This window comes from Myxine glutinosa, chromosome 12, assembly GCF_964187855.1.
Source record: "Myxine glutinosa chromosome 12, kmMyxGlut1.1, whole genome shotgun sequence".
NCBI lineage: Eukaryota > Metazoa > Chordata > Myxini > Myxiniformes > Myxinidae > Myxine > Myxine glutinosa.
In genome coordinates this window covers 10,569,423-10,584,286 of record NC_136272.1, presented here as the reverse complement: position 1 = coordinate 10,584,286, position 14,864 = coordinate 10,569,423, and the positions used below count along the sequence as shown (strand labels likewise).

The 14,864-nt window shown below is 45.5% G+C and overlaps 1 protein-coding gene across 4 annotated transcripts in view; it reads left to right on the top strand.

Moving 5' to 3' along the window:
- WRN (WRN RecQ like helicase) overlaps positions 1-14,864 on the top strand; it is a 124,684-nt gene that overhangs the window by 89,377 nt on the left and 20,443 nt on the right. For all 4 annotated transcript variants that reach the window (XM_068133309.2, XM_068133306.2, XM_068133307.2 and 1 more), the window contains 2 exons: positions 8,473-8,565; positions 8,662-8,800. In XM_068133309.2, coding sequence (XP_067989410.2) covers positions 8,473-8,565; positions 8,662-8,800 — 232 coding nt within the window. The remainder of the gene's footprint in view (positions 1-8,472; positions 8,566-8,661; positions 8,801-14,864) is intronic.

Here is a 14,864-nt window from a genome sequence, read left to right as displayed (position 1 = left end):
CGACGGAGGATGCCCAGTCGGCGACTGGCTTTGGAATGTGGTTTTCGCAGGAAAGACCATGGCAGATAGTGAGACCCAAAAGCTTGAGTGACAGAACTTCTTGAAGAGGATTGTTGAGAAAGCAGATGGGAGGGTTATCCAGTTGGTCTTTTCGGAGAGACATTGTAAGAGTGTGAGATTTGTAAGGATTGAAAGACATGTTCCACTTGTTTGACCAGTCTGTGATTTTGTCCAGGTCTGCAGAGAGTGAGTAGGCTGCAGACTGCCGATCTGAGGGAAGAGGAAAGGAGCGGCAGTGTGAAGTTTTTGAAGTGGAGGCATCAGCAAAGAGATAGAGAGGATTTTCCAGAGAGTCGGAGAGATCATTGATGAAGTCCAGAAAAAGCACAGGGCCCAGAACAATTTTTTGGGGAACTCCAGCCTGAACAGGAAGGGGAGATGAGAGAAAACCATTCAGGGCCACCTGTTGACTATGACCAGAGAGGAAGTCCGCAAGCCACACGTGGAGATTTCCATGGATACCATAGGAGGAGAGTTTGGTGAGCAGAGTGGGGTGCCAGACCATATCGAAGGCACGTGATATGTCGAGGGAGACGGCTCTGATTTCTTCTTTGGCATGAAGGACCACCATCCATTGTTGAGATAGCAGAGCAGAAGTGGCATGTCCAGAGTAGAATGACCTGGTCTGAATCCAAATTGATGATCTGAGATCAAGCCATTGGAGAAGAGGAAGAATTTGATGTCAAAAGCGATGATTGATTTCATGACCTTGCTGATTATTGGGAGCAGGCTGATTGGTCTGTAGTTGCAAGGATCTGTTTTTGCACCTTTTTTGTGTAAAGTGGTAATGTTGGCTGATTTTCAAGCAGATGACATTGAGCAAAAGAGAGTGTTAAGAGAACAGAGAGAGGGTTAGATAGAGCTCCACTTAATGGAGATCTGAACATGAACTTAAAGGTGATCGTCCACATGCTATATATCGAGAAAGGTTTTTGGAAATGGAATCAAATATGTCAACAGAAGCTAATAAATGGATAGAAAGCTATCAGTTTGCAAAAGACACTACTGGAATGATTAAACAAATCCGAGAAGAAAATGCCAAAATGGAACAAGAAGAAGTAAAGGAAATAGATGATGACATCCTTAATCAATTTTAAATAAAACCAAGAATTATTGATGAAATTGATTTAAATGAGTGTATCGAAATTTTGAATTCTGGGCAGAAAAATATTCTCGAATATGTTGATGACACTATTGCCCATCAAGACCAACATTCTCTTGGAATGTGCCAGTGTGATGACAAATTACACAAATTTTCAAGTTAATCTCTGGTGTTGATGGAACAGGAAAAAGTCATCTTATTGATGCATTGGCTGATTGTTTGACCAAAAAATATGAACCAATTACAGGGGTTGCAAGTAAACCTGAAGATGAGGTAATGCCTGAGGAGAAAGCAAAGGAAGACAAAAGTGAATCAAAAGAAAAAAGTTATCCAATTGTCATGATTGCTGCACCAACTGGTGTTGCAGCATTACATTGTAATGTGCAGGGAACAACACTACACCGTCTTCTGGCACTTCTTGTACAGCACGGAGCAGTTGGTACATACACCCCATTGCAGAGCGAAAAGCAAACACTGCTGCGCATGTTGATGAAGCATATGCATCTTCTAATTGTGGATGAAATATCAATGGTGTCAAATGTTGTGCTATCAATGATGCACTTGCGTCTGCAGGAAATATTTTCACCTGGCAAGACATTTCCATTTGGTGGCGTGAATATTCTATTATTCGGTGATTTTCTACAGCTGCGACCAGTAAGAACCGAAGTTTGCTACAAGAGTTTGCTTTGAAGTGAAGCAAAACGTGCATTCAAATCCATTGGTACGAGCCCAGTCTCTTTGTGGACAAACATTGTTACCTATGAAGAATTGACAGAAATATGTGACAAAAGGATGAAGAACAATTTATCACTATTCTTGATCACTGCAGTCCTATAGAAGAAGATATAAATCTGCTAAAAGGACGGCTTCTGTCTGCAATATACCCTCATGAATATGCTCGTGCAAAAACAAGAGAAGAAAGAGTAGCATTCGCAGCATCAAGATTTTATGAATTTTTGAAAGACAAGGGTGCAAATGAAGAGGTTCCACGGGCGTTGTTGGCCAAGAATGAGGATGTGGATACATTTATCAACACATCATGTTGGCGGCACATCATGATGGCGATCTTGTAACAATCAAGGCTTTAGACATGGAAAAGAAAGTAAAGAAAGCTAAAGGGCGACGATCAAAAAAGCCCCCAAAAAAACGATCTCAAACAGCAGGGCTCCCAGAAGGTCTCAAATTTGGCATTAGTGTGTGAGTAATGATGATTCGAAATGTCAACGTTGAACTCAGTCTTACAAATGGTGCCTGCGGAATTGTGCAGCATTGCACAGGATAACACTGGCCAAGTTGGCATAATCAGTGTAAAGTTTGACAACGGGTTTGAAGTGGGAGTTGAAAAAGCAACAGGTGATTATAAAGTTGGAAACAACATTTTTGTCACAAGAAAGCAATTCTCCCGGGCTGTTGCTAATGCAATGACAATTCACGAATTCCAAGGATTATCGCTGGACAAAGTATTCTTCGATATTGGTGAAACACGATTTGAAAATAGAATGGCTTATGTTGCACGATCACGAGCAAAACGTTTGCAGAATGTGCTTCTAATGGAATTTGACCCGCCAAGAAGTATCTGTTCAAAATAATCTGTTGATGAGTGCACTCGCCTATGGAAAACTATTAAAATGGAACCTTTGCCAATGTGCAATATTTTACCAAAATCAGTGAAGGAAAAATGGTTCTCAGGAAGATCAAGATCAATTTGTGGCAACAATACTAAAAATAATAAAAAGCAGAGAACAAATGGAGACCAAAAAAAGGTGGCAAAAAAACAAGGGTAAATAGAGAAACAAGACAGGAACTTGTTCCAACTCTGTGTTTAATAAATACTGATCAAGTTAGCTGGGCTAATATAAAGGTGCACCAATTTGATTCATACAGCTGCATGAAGAAGTAAATGTATTTTATTTGCCAGATGTAGGGCGCCCCTTTATATGAACTTTTCTAGAGCATCACAAGGTGCCTTCGAAGAACACATGGGTCGTGCACTAGTCCAGCATGCAGTAGTCCAGCACACAAGATTTGTTTAAAATGTCCCTTCTTTTCTATTGTTTGGCATTTTCTACAAGCTATGGAATGTTCCTTCTTTTCTATACTTTGCCACATGACATATACCATATATAAAGGGGCCTTTTCTTTGCCCATGGCATTTTTCTCAAGAATTTATTTAAGTATCCGCCGCCAAAATCGCGGGAAGCATTATGTTTTCTGGTTTTCCGTCCGGCTGTTCATTCGCTCGTGCATCTGTGATAGATTTTAATTCCCGCAATAACTTGAGAAAGGCATAAGGATCGAGTCTGTTTCTGGTGTTTGTTCCCCCTCCCTCACCTCAAACGGCTACACAGCTGACACTTCCTGAGAAAAGGCTGAATGCCGCAACTCTGTGTTTAGCTCAGAATCTTGTGACCCAAACTCATCGCTCTCTGTATCCACTTTAACCAGTCAAACTCAGCTGCTCCTGGACTCTGTGTCCTTCTCTCCTAACAAAGTGGAGAAGTTTATTTTCAAACCTCGACTCTGATTCTGCAGCTGGACCAGCCCACGGGACCTAAGATCCTGCTTTGCTGCTCTATCTCACCCTCTCTCTGTTCTCTTCACCCTTTCTTTTGCTCAAGGTAATTTACCATCTGCTTGGAAAGCAGCCAACATTACTGCTTTACACCAAAAAGGTGCAAAAACAGATCCTTGCAACTACAGACCAATCAGCCTGCTCACAATAATCAGCAAGGTCATGGAATCCACCATTGCTTCTGCTATTAAATCCTTCCTCTTCTCCAATGGCTTCATCTCAGATCAACAATTTGGATTCAGATCAGGTCACTCTGCTCTGGACATGCTGCTTCTACTGGCTCAACAATGGATGGAGGTCCTCAATGCGAAGCAGGAAATTATAGCCTTCTCCCTTGACATATATTGTGCCTTCCATATGGTCTGGCACCCCGTCCTGCTCACCAAACTCTCCTCTTATGGTATCTATGGAAATCTCCACTGCTGGCTCGTCGACCTCCTTTTCTGTTGTAGTCAACATGTGGCTCCAAATGGAATTCTCTCATATCCACTTCCTGTCCACTCTGGAGGTCCGCAAGGCAGTGTTATGGGGCCCTGTGCTTTTTCTGGTCTTCATTAATGATCTCTCCGACTCTCTGGAAAATACTCTCTATCTCTTTGCTGATTTTTCCACTCTCTGCCGCTCCATTCCTCATCCCTCAGATCGGCAGGTCACAGCCTCTTCACTCTCTGCAGACCTGGACAAAGTCACAGACTGGTCAAACAAGTAGAACATGTCTTTCAATCCTGACAAATCTCACACTCTCACTATGCCTCTGAGAAAAGACCGACTGGACAACCCTCCCATGGATTTCCATCATCCATGGAAATCTCCACGCATGGCTGGCGGACTTCCTCTCTAGTCGTAGTCAACGTGTGGCCCTGAATGGGTTTCTCTCATCTCCTCTTCCTGTTTAGGCTGGAGTTCCCCAAGGCAGTGTTCTGGGCCCTGTGCTTTTTCTGGTCTTCATCAATGATCTCTCTGACTCTCTTGAAAATCCTCTCGATCTCTTTGCTGATGACTCTACTCTCTGTCGCTCCATTCCTCATCCCTCAGATCAGCAGTCTGCAGCCTCCTCACTCTCTGCAGACCTGGAAAAAATCACAGACTGGGCAAACAAGTGGAACATGTCTTTCAATCCTGACAAATCTCACACTCTTACGATGTCTCTCAGAAAAGACCATCTGGAAAACCCTCCCACCTACTTTCTTAAAAATCCTCTCGAAGAAGTTCTGGCACTCAGGCTTTTGGGTCTCACTATCTGCCATGGTCTTTCCTGTGAAAACCACATTTCCAAGCTGGTCTCCAAAGCCAGTCACCGACTTGGCATCCTCTGTCTTGTGAAGACCTTCCTTGGCACTGCTGAGCTCCTCAACACATACGAAGCTTTCATTCACAGCTTGATGGAATACTGCTCTCCCCTCTGGGCTGGTGCACCTGCTTTACACCTGGCTTGCCTTCACGCGGTTGAAACCAAAGCTTTCAGAATCATTGCTATCTCCCCTGATGAAGCTGATTCTGAGGGCCTTTCACTCTCTTATTGCATGCAGGTTGGTGGTCTTTCTGTGTTCTACCGACTCCTCTTTGGCCTTGCATCCCCTGCTCTGTCTGTGCTCGGTCCCCCAAATATTCCTGCAGGTTGCACAATGTCTGCCAGCAACCCTTTTCTGGTGAAACTGACAAAATCAAGACTCTCTGCGCACCTTCACTCTTTCAATCCTCTTTTTCCCACCTCTGGAACAAACTCCCACACTCTTTGTCAAAACAGCTGTTCACCAACAACAACAACAACAACAACAACAACAACATGCATTTTAACGGCCATTTTCCCTACTAGAGTGGGGGGTAGCCTTGCGGTCCCCATGACAATCCTCTCCATTTTGCCCTATTTTCTGCAACTCTCCTTGTTAACCCCCTTGCCCGCATTTCTTCTTCCACCATCTTTAGCCGTCTTTCTCGGTCTTCCCCGTCCTCTACTTCCTTCTACATTCATTTCCATCACTCTTCTCAACCAGTCACTTTTATCCTTCCTCAACACATGACCAACCATCTCAACCTGTTCCTCTTCACAGCATCAATCACAGGCTCTATTCCCATCATCTTTCGCAATTCATCATTTGTCTTCCTCTCTCTCAACGATACCCCGCACATCCGTCGAACCATTCGCATTTCCACCCTTTCCAACCTTCGTTGCTGCTCTTCGTTCATTACCCATGTCTCGCTCCCATAAATCATAACACTTCTCACACATGCAGCATACACCTTTCCCTTCAGCTTCAACGACACTCCCCTCATCATGAGCACTCCACTCAGCTCCCAAAACTTCTTCCATGCACATCTCACTCTAGCAACCGTTGCCGAGTCTGATCCACCTTCTCCATTCAGCATGTCTCCGAGGTAGCAAAATGTTTTCACACCTTCCAGCTTCACGCCGTCTCCAAGATCCAACTCAACATTTCCTCATCTGCAGCTCCCTCTGTGCACACCTTACATTTGAATGTAGCTGCCACACTGGTTAATGACCCTCTCAGACCACTACATTTTTGATGAACCCACTCAGCGCACATTGTACATTGAATGGAGTTCACTCCGACACCCTTCCTACACACAGCACAGGGCCACTTCCCAGTTCTTTCCACCTCACCACATGCTTTACCACTTGCCATCACCTTTGTCTTTCCGATATTCACCTTCAGATCTTTTGTCTCCATACATTCCTTCCACTTGTTCATCTTTTCCTTCAGTCCATCCATACTTTCCGCAATTACCACCAGATCATCTGCATACAACAACTCCCACGGTAAACCCTCCTTTACGTTCTGAGCCAGCACCTCCATCACAGCTCCAAATAGTAGTGGACTTGGTGCTGACCCCTGATGCACTCCCACCTTCACCTCAAACTCACCACTGTTCCCGTCCTTCGTCCTTACAGCTGTGCGCGCTCTTTTGTTGTACATTGCCATCACTACTCTGATCAACCATTCCTCCACTCCTAACTTCCTCAATGCCCATGTCAATACTCTGTTTGGAACCCTATTGAATGCTTTCTCCAGATCAACAAACCCAAGAAACAACTTCTTCCTCTTCTCCATGTACTTCTCCTGCAACTGCCTCACAAACTGTTCACCACCATCTCCTATCTTCCCCCAACCAAATCTTTGAGTTTTTCTACCCCCATTAATCCACCCCAAACCTACCTCCTTCAAATTCCCTGTTTTCTTTCCTGAAAGCCCCTGCTGTGTCCATCTTGTTTATCCTGTGTACCCCGCCTTAGCCCTCTCTCTTTCAGAGATGTGTCTGTTCTCTACTGTTGTTGTATTTCCCTCTCTTTTCCCTCTCGTTGTCCCACTTGTTACCTCTCATATGAGCCTAGACTAAGTATACAAAAAATAAATTGGGGATATATTAGGCCAAAATTTTGTAGACTGGTTGTTTGTGTGACGAGGAAGAATTTATTCGATCTTGGAAGATACGAATACGACTCCCGATACTAGCATTTTTTAAATTTTTAATTCTTAATCAAGTGATCGGGCCAAAAATGATATACTGTACAGCATGATATTTCAAAATTGTGGACGACTTGTTGCAAAACTTGATGGATGAGTTGGTTAGGTGAGAAGAACAAGCCGATTCGATTTTGGTTCAAGTCCGAATCCAGATCCGGCCTATCAGTGGGGTACAAAACCTAAACTGTTCAGCCTGGCGGAGGTATGCGCTCTTCCGAGTGCGGTTCTAGTTACTGATTTGAATTATATACTTGAAGACTGCAGAACACAAATTTCCTTCAGAATACTTCCAGGAACCATGCAATATATCGATATATAGCATTAGAGGGCATGGCATGTGTATCAGGGTGAAGAAGGGGCCACCAAATGGCTATGTACCAATCAATAAAGCCTCAATCTCCTAAACTGCAACTCAATGTCGTCTTATTACAGTGTACAAGGGTGGTTGGTGTACAAGACTGCTTCAGGAGCGCTAAGCTTCCAGATTTTTTAAACAATCTTTAAAATCACTATTTTATTAAAATTGAAGTACAGGGTGCTTCAAAATAAAATCTTAATACTTTTGACATATATAATCCCATTTGTGTTAACATTTTTTTGAAGCACCCTTTATAGGCGGGCCTTGCCATTCGCTGGTTTCCCCTTCTTGGATTCTCTCTTTTGCGATGAATTTATTGAGTCGATGTTTGCGGATTGAGGTCAATGCGCTTGAATAACCACGGGTTGGCAAACTATTTTCCACATTTAATCATCTAATTAACATGGGCCGTCAATACAATAACCCCCTCAAGCCCCACAAAATAATCATCACCATAATCTCCATCAACTCGTCTATCGTCGCCATCATCAATATCACCATCGCATTATTGGATCAGGTTTATCATCATTATTATTAAAGGTAAGTTTCATGATCTGAACAATTCAAGAAAATAAATTTTATTTTATGTTCTTAATAACTCGTTTATTCATGAAAATAAATGGCACAAAAACAATGCACAAACATGATGATTAAGGTTACAGTTTGGACAAATTTAAACGTTGAAGTCCCTCACCCTATTTTCCACATTGCCCCCAAGTTTGTGTATTTACTGTTCACCGGGGTTTTCAAGAACATATCCACTGCAAACATCAAGGCCCTCCTGTATATACTTGAACACTGCGTGGGGTATTGTGTTCCATGAACTCTCTCGTTTGAGATGCTATCAATCTCATGATCATTAATGATGTGGTTCACCTCTCTCTTTTATTGTCAGACTCCTCCTGTCACACTTTGAGGAGCCACAACTAAGGGAGGTCATTGTTGGCCTCTGCGGTACCTCTCACTGCTGTGACAATTGCCAACTCAGGTAGTCTACAAATAATTGTTATTGCTGCATACCTGCATACCCATGAGCCGTTTCAACAGTGATTGGATCTGATGGATTTTATTTTGGTCCATTTAGGCCAGCACTCGCCACTGATATTCCACTCACGAACCCAATGCAGGACTACAACCAAGAAGGCCTACTGTTTCTTTCTGCAGTGAAGACTCTAGGAGGACACTTTGGTGTTGGACGTGTTGTGCTGTTCCTGCGAGGATCGGTATGTCTGCATTTGTATTGTTCATTGTTGATTTTTTATTTTTTTTTGGCATTCGGTGATGAACCTCCTCAGAACAGACTATACATTTATGTGCAAATTCCAGAAGAGTTTGTCAGTTGTAATTTTTTTTTTTAGATATTCAATCCAAGATTATGGAAGAGTGAGAGAGGGTATAAGGCAATGGACAACAATTTGACACACCCAGCAACAGGAGAAAGAGAGCTGGGGAACGGAACATGGCAATCATAAAATAGAAGGGGAGGGTAAGTGCAGCCCAGTTAAGGGAAGTACAAAAGATAACAGAGGGATTGCTGATGGCCTTAGGTGGTGGTGTACTGCCAAATTTAGGCCCAAGAGGGAAGACTGGGATTGAATAGACTGAGGAAGTGGGAGTAGAGACAAACATTGTTGTAGAGGTGAGCAGAAAGCTTGGATATTTCGAGTTTCACAAGGAGGAGGTTACTGAAATTGTGTGCAATCTGCAGGGATGATACAGCACAAGAGGGAGCAAGACTGGAGAAGGAGTTGTATAAACAACTCGTCTTCGACGACAGTGCAGCGGGCTGTGTGCTTCTGCTTCTTTGTGGGAGATGCCAATGATGTTAGGAGCTTTTTGAATTGCACAGTATCTTGGAGAGATAGGTATAAGGGGACAGGGGGACGCTTTCCCATTGGGGGTGAACTACTCCATTGATCCTTCGAGCCTGTAAAGAGTTCACATCTACCAAGGAAGAACTTGGCGTGATGGAGGAAGTCCAATCTGCAGCTAGCCAGCTTTGCTATGTGGTCAGCCCATGAAAGGTGGTGGATGATGTTGAGGCCCAGAATTTTCAGAGACTGAACCTCAACTAGTGGTGAATTGTGGAAATAAATGGGGTCCTTTGCCAAAACTTCCAGTGACAGGGTGAGAATGTGAAATGTACCTGGAGACTGGATTGAATGAGTCAGACCAATAACTGTGTCAGTGTGTCATGTACGTAGAAAAGTGTCATACTACTTCACTCTTTCATTCCTCTTTTCTCCCGCCTCTGGAACAAACTCCCCCACTCTCTTCAATCCCTCTCCCCCCTCCAGGTCTTTAAAACAGCTGTTCACCATCATCTCTTATTTTTTCCCCCATCCAAAACCTTGACCTTTTCTACCCCCGTTAAAACACCCCAAATCCGCCTCTTTCAATCCCCAACTTCTTTCCTGAAATTCCTAGTAGTGTTGATTTGCTTTATACCATGTACCCCTCCTTCCTCCCTGGCCCTCCCCCTTCCACAGATCTACCGACGTCCCTGTTCTCTACTGTTGTGTTTGTGTGCTTCCCTCTCTCTCCCCCTATTGTCTCCTGATCCCTTCATTGTATGTTTTATGTGGCTGTACATGTTTTCATGTTCAATTGGACTTCCGCTTCCGGTCCGGTATGAAGAGGACGCAGGCGTCACATGCTCGCCGCTTCTTCGACCGGGCCACTGTCAGTTGCTTTCTTTTTTGGTGGTCGTGCGGATTTTTTGGCCATTGAGTCTGCCCTCTGCATAGCCCCGGCTCTGCTCCCTGCTTCGCCTGCCCGGCTCCTTCGCCTGCTCGCTGTTTCCTCGGGCGTGCTCTTGTGGGTTGTGACCATCGCAGCGGTTTGGTGGCGGTTTCCCGCCGTGATCTAGATTTGTAGCGGCGGCGGTCGATTGCCGCTGCATTTGCCGCTTTGCCGTGATCAACCTTGGCCTCGTGATCGTCTCTTTGCTCCTGCCTGCCCTCTGCTTGGTCCCGGCTCTGCTCCTGGCTTCACCTACCTGGCTCCTTCGTTTCCTCGGGCCCGCTCTCGTGGGTTGGGACCATTGTTTCACCTCCTCAACCTTGGCCTCGTCTCGTCTCTCCGCTCCTGCCTGGCATGGCTCTGCGGTACTCCGCCGCAAGGCTCCTTCTGCTCAATACCCGCTCCACCCCATCATGCATCTCTGCCATCAAATCAAATGGACTCCTCTGACGACCCAGGTACATTCACCGTGGCTCCGGTCGTAAGTTTGTTTATTTGCAATCAGGTCACTCCATCCCCGTCCTCTGGTCGGCTCAGCGCACTCTCACTCTTCGTCCCAGCGCACCTGGTCACAGCAACGCACACGATCGCACCTCCTGCCTACGAACCCTGGCTAAATCACCTGAATTCATCCCTGCTGTTCAAAACAACATCAAGCTCACCCTGTTCAACACCCGGTCCCTCAACAACAAATGCCTCATCCTGAACGAATACATCCTGGATAACAAACTGGACTTTCTCTGTCTCACCGAAACCTGGCAACAACCTCTGGACTACTACACACTCAACCTCACCACACCCAATGGATATTCCTACGTCAATAAACCACGCTCGGAGGGCCGAGGTGGTGGAATTGCCGTTATCCACCGTCAAGACATCAAGACCAACCTCATCTCCATCTCATCTGCTCCATCATTTGAACACCTGGCTTTTAAACTCTCTGGTCGCACGCAGTCAGTCATGGCTGTCGTCTACCGCCCTCCCAAACCACACCCATCATTCCTGTCTGACTTCTCCTACTTTCTGACCCAGCTATGTTCCCTCTCCCCCTCAATCTTCCTCCTTGGTGATTTCAATATCCACATGGACTCCACTGACTCCACAATAACCACTGACTTCACTGATTTACTCACCTGCTTTAACCTCACTCAACATGTCGACTTTCCTACCTATATCCGTGGTCACATTTTGGACCTTGTCTGCTCCACTGGATTAAATTTGCACCATCTCTCTGGCTCCGACCTCACCCTCTCTGACCACTTAGCCATCACTCTGACCATCAACATCCCCGCCCCAACACCAAGGCATTATCACACTATCAACTTCCGTAAGCTAAACGCTCTTTCACCTACCTCATTCTCATCCACCCTCTCTGAAAAAATGTCCACTTCTCCCTTCATTGACCTCCACACCCCTTCCGACCTCACTGACTACTACAACCACACTCTCTCCTCCTGCCTTGACCAGCTTGCACCTGTAAAAACCAAAACAGTTTCTTTCACCCATTCTGCTCCCTGGTTTACCCCTGAACTCCGCCTGATGAAAACTCGTGCTCGCCAACTTGAAAGACTCCGCAATAAAACGGGTCTCACAGTTCACTCCCAAGCCTACAAGGACCACCTACAACACTACAAAGATGCCCTCTCCCACGCCCGCTCCACCTACTACTCTCAAATTATCCACTCTGGCTCCGGAAACCCAAAAGCACTCTTCTCGACAATAAACAAACTCCTCCGCCCCCTGAACACCACCACCCAGTCATTCACAGTAGACAACTGCATCTCCTTCCTCTCTTTCTTCCAACGCAAAATTGACAACATCTACAACAGCTTGACCACCGCCGCACCCGCTCCCCCTCCAACCACCTGCCCCCCCTTGTCCTGCCATCCCCTGTCTCGGTTCTCCCCAATCTCCCCTACTGACCTCTCTGAACTCCTCATAGGAATGAAAACTGCCACCTGCACTCTTGACCCCATCCCCTCCAGCTTTGTCAAGGCCTCCCTCCCTGCTCTCTCTCCACTTATCATTGCAACAATAAACTCCTCCCTGTCTACAGGCATCGTCCCACCTTCCCTCAAAATTGCTGCTGTTACCCCCATTCTAAAAAAACCTGGTCTAAACCCTGACACCCTAAACAACTTCAGACCCATCTCCAACCTACCCTTTCTGTCAAAAGTTTTGGAACGCGCTGTAGCCACTCAACTCAAACATCATCTCTCTGCCAATAACCTGTATGAAACATTCCAATCCGGATTCCGCTCCAACCACAGTACTGAAACTGCTCTCCTCAAAATCACCAACGACCTTCTCCTCTCCTCTGACGCTGGCAACCTCAACATTCTCGTCCTCCTCGACCTCAGCGCTGCCTTTGACACCATCGATCACACCATCCTCCTCACCCGACTTGAACCCACCTTTAAAGTTACCGGCACTGCCCTCTCTTGGATTAAATCATACCTCTCTGACAGACGCCAGTTCATCTCCATCAATAACTGCAAATCCCCCACTGCTCCCCTCCCCCAAGGTGTCCCCCAAGGTTCAGTTCTTGGCCCCCTCCTCTTCATCCTTTACCTGTCCCCCCTCGGTCACTTAATCCTCCGTCATGGTCTCCAATTCCACTGCTTCGCCGATGACATCCAGCTTTTCATCTCCACCAAGTCCGTCTCCACCGACACCCACTCTATCCTGACAAACTGCATCACTGAAATAAAATCCTGGCTTCAAATCAACTTCCTCAAGCTTAACTGTGATAAATCTGAAATAATCATCATTGGCCCAAAAACGCTCACAAAATCCACCCATAGCTTTGCCCTCAACATCGACGGTATCCCAGTATCCACCTCCCCTCACATCCGGAATCTTGGCCTCATCTTTGACCAAACCCTTTCCTTCGACAAATACACTAAACAGATCACAAAGTCAGCCTTCTTTCACCTGAAAAACATTGCCCGTCTCCGCTCATCCCTCTCCTCCACGGCTGCAGAAACCCTCATCCACGCCTTCATCACCTCCCGTCTGGACTACTGCAATAGCCTCCTCTATGGTTCACCCTCAAAAATCACCAATAAACTCCAATACATTCAGAACTCCGCTGCCCGTCTACTCACCCATTCCCGGACCCGTGACCACATCACCCCCGTCCTTTACAAGCTTCACTGGCTCCCCATCCCCCAGAGAATCCAGTACAAAATCCTCCTCTTGACAAAGCCCTCCATAACCTGGCCCCATCCTACCTGGCTGACCTCCTCTCCAGACACACTCCCACCCGCAACCTCCGCTCTGCTGGTACCAACCTCCTGACCCCCTCCATCCGGACCAAATTCAGATCCTGGGGGGACAGGGCCTTCTCCATCGCTGCTCCCACCCTCTGGAACTCACTACCTCACACCATCAGAGACTCCTCCTCACTCACCACATTCAAAACATCACTAAAGACCCACCTGTTCAACACTGCATTCAACATTCAACCCACAGCATTTAACCCCTGACTATCTCTTCTCCTTCTCCCTCCTTTTGCTTTAAATATTTCCCTATTGATTCTTGTCTTTTTGCAATTGTTGTTTTCATGTATTGTTATGCATTATGTTTTCCACTCTGTCAAAGCGCCTTTGGGCTTCTGGAAAAGCGCTATACAAAATAAATGAATTATTATTATTATTATTAATGTGTTAGCTCTTACACGAGCCTCGATTCTGTATCCAAAAATAACAATGAAAAAAGACCAAGAAAAGGACAAAAAAAATGAACATTTCCTTTCTTGGTCAGTGGAGAGAGAAGCAACTACTGCCAGGCCTGTCAGTGGAATGTAGTGTAGTACATTGTGATGTGGATTCATATGAAAAGAGAGGGTTGTGCAGACTACTACTACCATTTCTACTTTACTTAATGGGGTATAAGGCTCATGGAAAACCTGCCACACAAATCGGGAAGAAAAATACATGAAACAACACCTGACCTGAATTGTGAGAAACACAGGCATTGTGCTTTGGGGAAGTGGCGTACCTTGCTGGAGCAATCTGAGTACTGGCAATGCCATTTGATGTCGACGACTTTTCTCTCTTCATTCAGCAGGGAAATTAAGGGGAAATTCTCTCCTCCTCCCCATGGATGTCAAACAACGGAGTCTGTCCGTGCTCTGTCCTTCAAATGGTGAGCATCAAGCAAGGAAGCAGTGCGTACCATTTTTAAAGTCTTTGGTACTTCTCAGCCAGGATAGGAATCAAATAGACTCGGGGCAGACATTCTAACAACGACACCATTACCATTACTACTGCTACTACTATGCCACACCATTTTGCTCCTCCTCAAGTTGCTCTTCCATTCGCCTTTCGACCACATCTTTCCTCCAGTTCCATTTGTACTTTTGTTTTGATTTGGTTATACAAACCTAGTGGCTTCATTGGTTTGTTTTCATTTTGTGGTTTGGGTGATTAATTAGCTTTGTTTGTGTTGAGGCCTAGTTATTGCATGACATGCTGCATGGTGCTAGTTTTGCCATGCCTGATTTGTGGCATTATCACAAAACTAGTTTCGAATTCCTTTTGT